Source organism: Limanda limanda, chromosome 5 (assembly GCF_963576545.1).
Source record: "Limanda limanda chromosome 5, fLimLim1.1, whole genome shotgun sequence".
Lineage (NCBI taxonomy): Eukaryota > Metazoa > Chordata > Actinopteri > Pleuronectiformes > Pleuronectidae > Limanda > Limanda limanda.
The window spans coordinates 3,768,405-3,779,452 of NC_083640.1; the positions used below are offsets into that span (position 1 = coordinate 3,768,405).

General features: G+C 41.8%; 1 protein-coding gene across 1 annotated transcript in view; it reads right to left on the bottom strand.

The window, feature by feature from the left end:
* fras1 (Fraser extracellular matrix complex subunit 1) overlaps positions 1-11,048 on the bottom strand; it is a 173,298-nt gene that overhangs the window by 138,288 nt on the left and 23,962 nt on the right. Inside the window, 2 exon segments of the mRNA XM_061071022.1 lie at positions 6,824-6,971; positions 9,108-9,197. Of these exon segments, the coding sequence (XP_060927005.1) occupies positions 6,824-6,971; positions 9,108-9,197 (238 nt within the window).

Genomic DNA, 11,048 nt, shown 5'->3' on the forward strand with positions numbered 1-11,048 from the left:
GCAACAAACCTGAAACTCTAAACATGTGTTTTGAAGAAGAATGAATCGTGCAAAACCTTTTTTTAATAGATTCAAACCTCTCAAACCGTTTTATCAGTTTCATGTTTCATGTTTTATCCCGTAAATGTTAACAAGACTGAGGGTTAAAATAAGAAAACACACGATAAAGGGTGAAGGTGTGAAAGAGAATACGAGAAAGATGGAGATGAGACTTTAGCTTTAGTGAGACAAAAGTCACAGAACATTCTGTTCTTAGCTCTATTTCCCCTCTCGAGTGTCCCTCATCATCTCCTTCCATATGTCAGTCATTCTCATTTTTGTGACATTTCATCCCCCCCTCCATCTTCTCCCTGACGGACAGAGAACCATCGGAGCTTAGAGACTCACGAGGAGGAGGAAGAGGAGGAGGAGGAGGAGGAGGAAGTAGCCGAGTGAGAAAGTGGGAGATTGAGATACTTAGCAGTGCACGTTCTGCCCCAACGACGGGAATATTGGCTCTAACAAATATCATTCGAGTGTTTATCTCTCTGCTCAGCTGAGTCCAGCTGCAGCTCGAGGAACGATCTCCTGCACAGAGTCGAGCTCTGGCTGAGGAGGAATTCCTTTGTGCATCTATCCTGAGCCTTATAGAAATGTCTGGATATTAACCAGTGGAGACAAACGAGTATATTTTAAAACAAAACTCCACCAAGGAGGTTTTGTCTTAGTCTGGGTTTGTTATTTAATAAAATTATGCAAAAACTATAGAAACCTGGTGACAGGATGTGGTTGGTCAGTTAAGAACTCATTTAACTGATTTCTGTTTCTTTAATATCATGTGATGAGACGTTTTTTAACATTTTCTTTGATTTCTTTGAGTGTGTGTAATTTGGTGCAGCCTGATTCGATTGAAGTGGACTGTTGGGTCTTGATGGAGTCATGAGCTCGACTGTGAAAGGAATAAATTTGATATTTCACTTTCATAACCTGTAGTCGATCAGAGTATCGGAGAGAAAAACTTCCAACCAGCAGTTCAAGGGTTTTATTCCGAACCTAAGATCACCTGAGAGCGCTTTCACTGATGGTTCCTTCTTATTTCATTCACATCCTGATTTATAGAACATTTCATTCCTAAAATATTTAGCAAAAACTTTAAAGATCCTCCACAAAATGAATCCAGATCTGGTGAATTTGGACGTGGTTTAACAGAAGTACGAGCTCTAGTTTCAGGAATCGTTTCTCGAGTCTTTTCACAGACGACAACGAACCAGAATTCGATTTCCTCTTTAACCATCGAGGTTAAAGCCTCATGACAGCCCGGGTTCACTCTGTTTACTGAAGATTCACACGCTGCTTCTTTAATTTCCTCACCAGCAAAGCCAGCCAGAATCCCTGGAGCACAAAATTAAAAACTTCAGTCGTGATTAAGAGCAAAGTTCGTGAGCGAGTGAAGCGGAGGAGCGGACGGATCCGAGCAGCTTCACCTGATCACCTCAGAGGACTAGATGTTCATATTCAGCAGAAACACATTCAAACAAACTCATTGGAAATATACAGGAGAAAAACAAACACCTGCTGATTACTCTGTTGGCTCGATGCTGACATCCAGCTGAGACTGGCTCCCTGCCACCCAACATGAAGAGACTTTACCAGCCACAGCCGGCTTCATCATTATCGTTTCACAACCTGATTCCCACTGAAAAAAGGTTGTGCTCTGTTCAGTGATCCATTGTGTTGAACACTCTTTGTTCAACACGATAAAACTGCATCAAAACCACTAAAACCTACAAAACTCCGCTGAGGAAAACACAAAACTATCGACAGGATTAAGTGACTGAACTGAGCCGGAGCCTCTTCAGTCTGCAGAGGCCTGAGGCTGCCCCCCCCCCCCGCTGCTGCACAAAGAGCTGCTCGCCCGTTTGTCTGAAGTTTGAAGAAGCTCAACCAGCGACTGTAAATACTCGACATGTTGCCATCTTTCCCGTTTATAGTGAGAGTCGGTGTCGTAGCGATCGGACGACAAAGCCTCGGTGTCGAGGTCCCGCCCATAAACACGCTCGACCAATCGCGAGTCAGTCTCAGCTGTGGATCCTAACGTTTCACCGCTTTATTATATCACCAAATAACAAATGAAATCCAAACTTATCAGAGACAGGATCAGTTGAACAAAAATCATTGTTATACTTAAAACAACAGAAATCCTCTTTGAGAAACATCTATTTGACAATTACTTTGATTTTTAAGTTTACTCCCATCCACTAATATAGAGGAGGTGGGGTTTTATAAGCCATACTGCAGCCTGCCACCAGGGGGCGATCCAGATGCTTTGGCTTCACTTTTGAGGGTTGGAGTTAGCATCTTTATTTAGAGCGTGTGAGCTGGAAGCAGAAACTCAGGAGCCTGAACTTGTGCAGCAGCTGTTGTTGTCGTGAAGTGAACGCACACATTGTCGTGATCGATTAAATCACCGACACAGATCAGAGTCGCCTGTTTATTCAAAATGAATGAATATTGAATGTGTCGTCACACGGCAACACATGAATCTCTTTCTCCTGAACATCCAAACACGCATCACTCTGCAAATCTTCATACTGGTACAAGACACCAGCATGAGGAGATGGTCCCAGTGGGTCGGGTCGAGTGGGGGGGTGAACATCCACAGCAGCTCCACTGGTTCACGAGAGGCGGCCGACCTCTGGGCCTGTGATTAATCAGCTTGAAGGAAGATTTACAGTTGGAAAAAGAGGAAGAGAGCATATGTTCCTGCTTCTTCCTTCTTCCATCTTTCATTTCCAGCACCGTCAGGAAAAGTGAACGGGGGAAAACGCTTCTGTTTAGTAGGTAAATCATGTTTAAATCATTCGGTCCAGGCATGCATGTGTGTATAATTTGTGTATAATGTGTGTATAATGTGTGTATAATGTATGCATCATGGTGCAATATGGGGTGAGGAGAAAGCATTACTGACAAACACATGAACACACGCAGGCTGAGAAGTGATGACACACGTGCGACTAAACCTCTAAATAACACAAACCTATTTAAATTATACACACGTGCCCTTCCTCACATGTGTGTACACAGTGTTCAAAGTGAGAGGAACACAAAGAGGCAGAAAGGACGAAGAGTAACTGGTCACGTGACCTCCTCTTCGAGTCCTGATGTGTTTTAAACCGACAGAGACGGAAAATGAAAAAGCTCGCTGAGTGTTTCAGCTCGTCTTCCTCAGACATGAATCTGTGAAAGTGAAGGGTTTTATATTTCACTCTTCACTCAGTGTTGTTCATTAGGAACCTGTCAGCTGACGTGGATTAAAAGGTTCACAGGCCCCTGATATTCTGTTTATGTGTTGAATAAAAAAGAGAAAAAGAAAGACAGAACGAAGAGCTTGAACCTGAAACCTTGAATTTGGCTTTTTTCAGTGGATTATTGGATAAATCAACGTCTTTGAGCCTTGGAGAGATATTCAAATTAAACCATCTGAGAGGTTTGGAATGAAAAAGCAACTGTTCCATGTCTGAAATGTGACAAGAAGCCAAAGGACTCCGCTAATTGACCTGGATATAATTTATAAGTCCACCTCCTGTGCCTAAATAAAAGCATATTTTAGCTTAATAAGCAGTTAACAACAGGGTTCTGGACATTAAAGCATGTAAACCTTAGGACTACTTAAAATAATCAACCTGAATATGAGCAGAATGTTTCTAATTCAATGGAAAGTAGATTAAACTGCAGCTGTTGGATAAATACAGTGAAGTAACAAGGGAAACGTTTATTATGACATTTATAAAGTGGGTTGAATGCAGCCTGGATTATGTCTGAATGTTTCCTGTAGAATAAATTCACCCGATTTGTAAAAACACATTGTTTCATTGTTACAGTTGAAGTGTCAGTGAAATCTCTCTGTCACTGGTACAAACTCAGAGCTTCATTCACAAGAGACCGATTTGTTTAATCAGCTTAATATTAACTGCACAAGCTGGTGAATGCCTTTAAAAGCCAATATGGTGTTTATTTAATCTGTTGAATGAAGATTAATTTATTTGAATTTCTATTTTTTTTATCTGACTGGGCCTTCAGATGCAAAAAATAAGTGGCTACTTCAGGATATTACACTTGATAGGTTTCCCCCTGTTGTTTACTCGGACTAATGAGACTGTTGCTTTCGCCTGTGAATATAAATACGGTGTTTTTAAGCTTTTGGACATTTTTAATATTCGGCTGCAGAGAAACGCTTTGAATCCAGAAACCTCAGAGAAGAGGAAACTGTCGAGGGACGAAGACACACGAGCAGACGACTTAATAACTTCATCCGATCCAACCTCATAAAGCTTCATCATCACAAACACCACGAATGTATGGTGCAATCCAATAAAACATAATTATTCATTCAGGCAGCAAAACTTAATTATGAGTCTTCAGAAATGTAAACAATGTTATCCCCCCCGTCTAATTGCCTGTTGGGCTGTTTATCTATAGGAGAGAATAACATAGGTTTGTTTATTTGTAATTACTGACAGTCTGCGTTCCTGTTTCCAGTCAATTAGACGAGCGGAGCAGGATCGTTTCAGAGACGGAAGAGAAACACAAACGCTGAGATGTGATTGTCTTCCAGCAGGAGACGAGCCTCAGAGAGTTCTCTTTATTAATTTGTGATACTTCCTGTTGAAATGGGTTGAATGGAAAAGGGAGGAAGAGGAAATTGTTTTTTTCATGCATCCAGAAATATTGTTTTTCACGTTGTCCGTCCGTCCAATTCTTGTGAACGTGTTATCTTAAAAACACGTTGAGGGATTTTCTTCAAATTTGGTAAAAACCTTCAATCGGACTCAAAGATGAACTGATTGGATTCTGGTGGTCGAAGGTCAAAAGCTCAAGGTCATGTGACTTCACGTTGTTGTTATTTACATCAGGGATGTCGGAAGCAACTTTCATTACATGTCACAAATGTGAATTACATGTCACTTGGACTCAAGGATGATTTAATTAGAATTTGGTGGTAAAAGGTCAAAGTGGACAGAAAAGGAATGTAGAGTGAAATTCCTCTGGTTGGTAGAGTTGTGTAACCATAGGCTGGTTTGTGTAGTTCAATTTGTGTAGGAGCCATGACAGTACTTCCTATCGTAGTACTATATTTGTTGTGCTCTGGTATTAACATTTGTTTTTGTTTTTATCTATATTTCATTCATTATTTGTTAATATTTTATGAACATTAAATATAAGTTGAGCTTAGTTAATTGTTATTTCCTTCATTAATGAAATCATCTTTGTGACATCTTCTGGATCTCAGCTCATCTCTTTGTTAGCACGTCAGACACAGAGAGACTCTGAGACTTTCTTGTTTATTCCCTGAAGTCGCCCCCCCACTTATTTCACTTCCATTAATTGTTAAACAGGGTGTAGATTCTGCTGCGGAAAAAATTAGCAGACAAAGTGAATTTTCCATTTCGTGTTCCCTTAAGGCCCAGGGGGAGGCCCAGCTGCTCGGAAAGTTTTAAACTTCTTCTCAAACTATTGTGCCGTAAAAAACCCGCAAATTCAGGGGGAGACACCTCAAACTTCAAAAGATGCCTTCGCTGTTTGAAAAAATAATTGGAGAAATAAAGCCAACGATCAAACGCAGCCTGGAAACTCACAGCACAAACCACTGAGCCCAGTTGAGTGTAAATATTAACGTTCATGTTGAGTTGGAACAAAGGTTTAAATCCCAGTTACCAGCAGCGGCAGATGGAGGCGGCTGAGGATCGACTCTGTGTCCTCAGGTGATGGCACCGGGAAGCGTCCGGCTACCCCCCCCCCCCCCCCCCCTCTCCCCAGGGACAATTTGGATTTGGTTTGACTGCTGGCACATCTATAAACTCCCTCTGTCTCTCTGTTTATGAGTCCTCCCCCCCCTCCATCCTCCCACTCTCGCCTCTATTTATCCAACCAGCTTCTCATTTACATGAGCAGTATTTTAAGCCGGGGTATTTTTACACCGGCAGCGTCTTTCTAGAGAAGTAAAAGAGAAAGTGCTTCACCATAAAAGACAAGAGAGATTCAGCCCTGAGCGGTGGAATCACAGAGTTCTGCAACACGTTCCCTCTGCAGTGACCTGAGTTCACCTTTATTCAAATGACCGACTGGATTTTAAACAAAAAACACCCACACTGAAGGAAAACACAGGTATTTGTGCACAGAGAACTGCAGATTCTACACTTTTGTGACTGGTTTGGTTGGTATTTATGTGTATTCTGACGGATGCTGTTGTGCATATTTTATAGATATTTCAATCAAGAGTGGAGTTAGAAAGAAAACTGAAGGTTTTTAATGCTAAATTCCACAGAACGAAGGAGTGAGAACGACTTCCATCCGACTGATGCACCAGCAAACACACACAGAGACGTCTGGAAAAAGAAAAACGCAGCTACAGAAACAACGTGATTTGTGAGGGAGGAGTATAAAAGTTTAAAAAGACAACTTCTTCCCAAAACAACTCGACACTGGGCTGAATATCACGAGTGTGATCGAGCATCTGAGGACAAACGTATAGGATATGTTACAGGATGTTGATTGTATCCTGTTGGATTATTTCTTCAGCCACTGTCTTTAAGAAATTGATATTCAAGTGCTGGAAATCCACATCTTTGGAAACCCACACCTGAGGCTCCATCGTCATTGGTGAACTACCCCTTTAAACACAGGTCTATGTTAGATGAAGGATGGAGCTCATCCTGAAGGGAACCGCTGTGATTTGTGTGCTGTCAAAGAGGGAGGTTTAAAAAAGCCACAAGGTTTAACAGAGCAGAGTCACAGAGGAGGCCACACACACACAATACACACACACACACACACAGTAACGTACCTTGACTACACTCGGGGCAGCAGCCGCCCTCCCGGGTGACAGACAGGGTTCCTGTAGGGCAGGTGGGGCAGGAGCGCAGATAACAAGTCACCTGGGCATCGCGACATTCACACTCACGGCAGCTTCCATCGGTCCAGTGAGCCGAGTCCTGGATACAGATGAGAGGGGGGGGGGGACAACAGAGAGGACAGAGGAGAGAGAGGGAGAGAGAGGAAAACAGTTTATGAGACCGAGACCTAATAAATGCAGAGGTTCACAGTGATGTTGTGCACAAAGTGTGAGTGTGGAGATGACATTGATAGAGACGGAGACAGAGGCCGTTTGAAAAACACCGATAACTCAGGACTTGGACTGAATCAGAATTAAAAGAGAGAAGCCACAGAGAACAGACACCAAGCTGAATACTGATTAGTCACGACTTTCATAAACGTTTGAGTCAGACGGACAGAATTCCACTGAGGACGAGAGTTCTTCAAACAGACAGAACCACAATCACCAAACATTATTTAACCCAGAAGAAGAGAAATGGCCTCATGACTGAAAACACAGGGTCGGCAGGTCAAAGCTCAGGAACAAGGACGAACCAACATGTGTGGAGAGAACTGAATTAAAAGTTCTCTGACCGTCGTGAGTCTTTGAAGCTCGGCTCCTCATTCAAAAAACACTTGTGTTCAAAGCTCTAGAGAAACTCAAGAGCAGTAATCCAGAACCAGGAAAGAGGTTCGAAACCTTCACTTCTCATCGGCTGTCACAATTTCATCGTCTAGATTCACAGATGATGTTCATCCCATATGGATGGTGTGAAACTGGCTTTACCCCATTAAAATATATATAATATATATGTTTTACATTTGTTCCACTTATAACAACATGTATTTGTTTTTGAAATTACCACCTGCCTGTTTAATGCCTGTTGGCTGGACTGTTGGTTTTTGTCCTGTTGTTTGATGGTTTGTTTGGTGTTTTGATGGTTTGTTTGGTGTTTTGATGGTTTGTTGTTGGTTTGATGGTTTGTTGTTGGTTTGATGGTTTGATGGTTTGTTTGATGGTTTGATGGTTTGTTTGGTGTTTTGATGGTTTGTTGTTGGTTTGATGGTTTGTTGTTGGTTTGATGGTTTGATGGTTTGTTTGTTGGCTCGTTTGTTTATTGGTCTGAAACTTGGTGAATGGAACATGAGCCAATAAAGAGTATTTTTTAAATTGGGACAAAGGGACAGAATAAGAACTTTCTCTTTCAGTCTTTAACACTAAGACATAGAGATCCTTTTTGACATCATCACCAATTTTCCCGAGGAATCATTTACGGATCTTGATGAATGAAAGGAATCATATTCAGGGAACAGACATGTACGAGTGTGAGACATTTGGTTTGACTTGATGGAATTTAAGGGAACACTTCGTCTCTGCTGCTCTTTATTAAACATTTTGCATTCATATTTCAGCTCAGTGACACAGAAGAAGAAGCTTCTATCACCAACGAATCACCAACATTATCCGTGGGATCATTTCCTGATTACATTCTATCAAAATAAAGTAATCAGCTCATCAATGTGCTTTTAAATCAAGTGTCAGGCAAACATGGTTTATTTGGAGCGATCAACTTTCCAAACTGTACGAATCCCTCTGGAGTCCGAACCACTAATTATCGAGAAACAAAACTTGGAGCGTTGACCTTCCAGGTGAACGTCTCCCGGTGGCGGTCGACGGCCGAGAGGAGACACCGGGTATCGATCGGTGGAGGCGTGTGATACGTATGCAAGCGCCTATCTTGTGTTTTTGTTTTCTACAGTTTGGAAGAATTCCTGCAGGAGATAAAGAAAATCCATGGGAGGAGGATAATAGCTCCGGCTGCTCTGGCTCTCCTCCTCGGACACGGCTGACCGCAGAGAATGAGAAAAATTAAAGCCTTTGCATTCTAGGTTTCCACAACCAGACTATGAATAATTAAGTTGACCACACTCGAAAGGAAATGGGCCGGAATAATAAGGGGAAAAGATTATTGTTTCACACTAAACGGCCCAAAGTAATATGCTCCCTCTGTTCTGGGACAAGCATTTAGTCTGTGTCACTGCAACTTTCATTATCAGTGTTTAGAGTTTGTTTTTATATATTTATATCCAGACTAATATTGATTGTTTGTGTAGGAGCCTCCTCTGCTGCAAGACTTTTTTTCTTACTTCTGGAAATAAGGAGTTTGAAGAAGCCTTTTTAGAATTATTGCCTAATCTGTTGCTTTCGTGCTTTTGAGCAAACAAGCACAAAGTTAGTTCCAGGACACACGAACCTTGTAGGATTTCCCCTCGTGGACACAGGACGGTTTCTCGGAGGAACACTCGTGGCAGCATTTTCCCGTCGGTCGAACAAGCTCCGATCCCTGAAAAGCAACAAAACACATTCATACACATTAATTTAGATTTGATCCACTCTATTCGTACAGAGATTTAATATTAAAAACATACAGAGAAAGTACATCGAGAACCTTCTGTCTACTTCTTGGTTTGACTAAACAAGGCGGTGTGAAAATGCTCAAGTAAGTCCTTTACTGGAACAATCTGTAGTTTCTAATTCATTTCAAGGGATTATGCTATAATAAACAATGGTGCTTTGATTATTAAAACAATATAATGATGTAAAAATCTGCAAAAATAGAACTGCTAATCCTAAACCACATGTGCCACACCCACTTTTTTAAGATGTAGAAGTAGAAGAAATTAAAGCGGGCAAAGTTTTAGAGGAAAAGATAAAAAAGTTCAAAACGACACAACAAAAGACCCGGCAACAATTTGAGGGAAATCTTTCTTCCATAATTCTCAGTCTTCGTCTCTTGGGTAAAACACCTTGTGTCTCACAGATTGAAACACTGGAGGAGTGTGAACAATCTCTCTTCACTACCACATGTGCACAGAGAATCGTTGACCTTGTCGACCTATATATCTAAATATCCAGAAAAAACACAAATAAGGAAAAGAGCTAAACTGGAATTATACACATTACAATGTCAATGCTTCACTAATGCATGGTTCTGGTATGAATAATTCCTCAATACATTATTCGTGCACTTTAATAAGTTCTCATCAACCTCCTACGATGTCTGCACACATCTGCTTCTCTCTGACTATTGACCCCCGCTCGTCATTAAACACACAACCTCGTCTCCATTGATCCACAGACAAACACACACAGGGTGGAATCAGAGCTTCTCAGCAGCGTGACCTTCCTCCGCTCGGGATCTGGACCGCTGCCAGTCGAGCTGCTTCACCGTTAATGACACTTACCGGCTGTAATTATCACCGTGCAGCGTGATTAACGAGGGCTCAGCTGCTCGTGGCCGGGGGGGGATATTAAAGCAATATTATGAAATCTGCTTGACACGAGGAAACACTGGATGAGGTGGTGGAGTCAGGAAGTGGGTCATTTTGGGGGGATAAGAGTAACTATGGGAACGCCGGCTAATAACCTGAACCGACGCTTTGTGTCGTCCTAAAAAAAACCTCCCACGTCCAGCGTCCCACATTCCTAACTGGGCCAAGTGTGATGTCTTCATGTGAGACGCTCCACTGGTGCCTCTGCTGTTTCCATGTGAGGAAACCTCGGAGCTGGGATGTGGAGGTGTAGAGAATCTAGATGTTTTTCAGACCTGCACTGAAGTCCTGACAGTTTTAATTGCTCTGGGAATTTTTCCTGAACTTTCCCGGTCTGTCTTCTGGAGTAAAAGGTCCAAGTCCACGACTACAGCAGGAAAATGAACCGCGAGCGAGTGGGCAGGTGAAACTGGAAGAATACTAAATATCTCAGGATGAAACAGAGGAGCCAAACACGAAGAGGAAGTAGACGCTAACTGGAAAGACCAGAGAGATTCTGGTGATAAGAGCGGATGCCAGTGTGGATGAGCTGTAAACTAAACCCTGAGTTTTCTGCATTTATGAAAGACAAACTCCTGAAAGTGTCCAAACCCAATTTCAAGATGCATAAAACAATTTTGGGGTGAATTTGTTTGGTTTTAAACGAGATTACACAGAAACAACTGCATGATTAACCATTAAACAAAGAGGGTCAGGGAAGAAACCGTTAAATCGATCTGGATCAGGGGCCAGAATTCCAAAATACACCAGCAGATCAAGTTTTTTTAATTCACAATTGTTGTCTATTTGTGTGTAGATTTCAAACACAATAAACATTTTTAAAGCCAATTTCACCAAAAGGAGTTTTTCTTTATTCCCTGAGC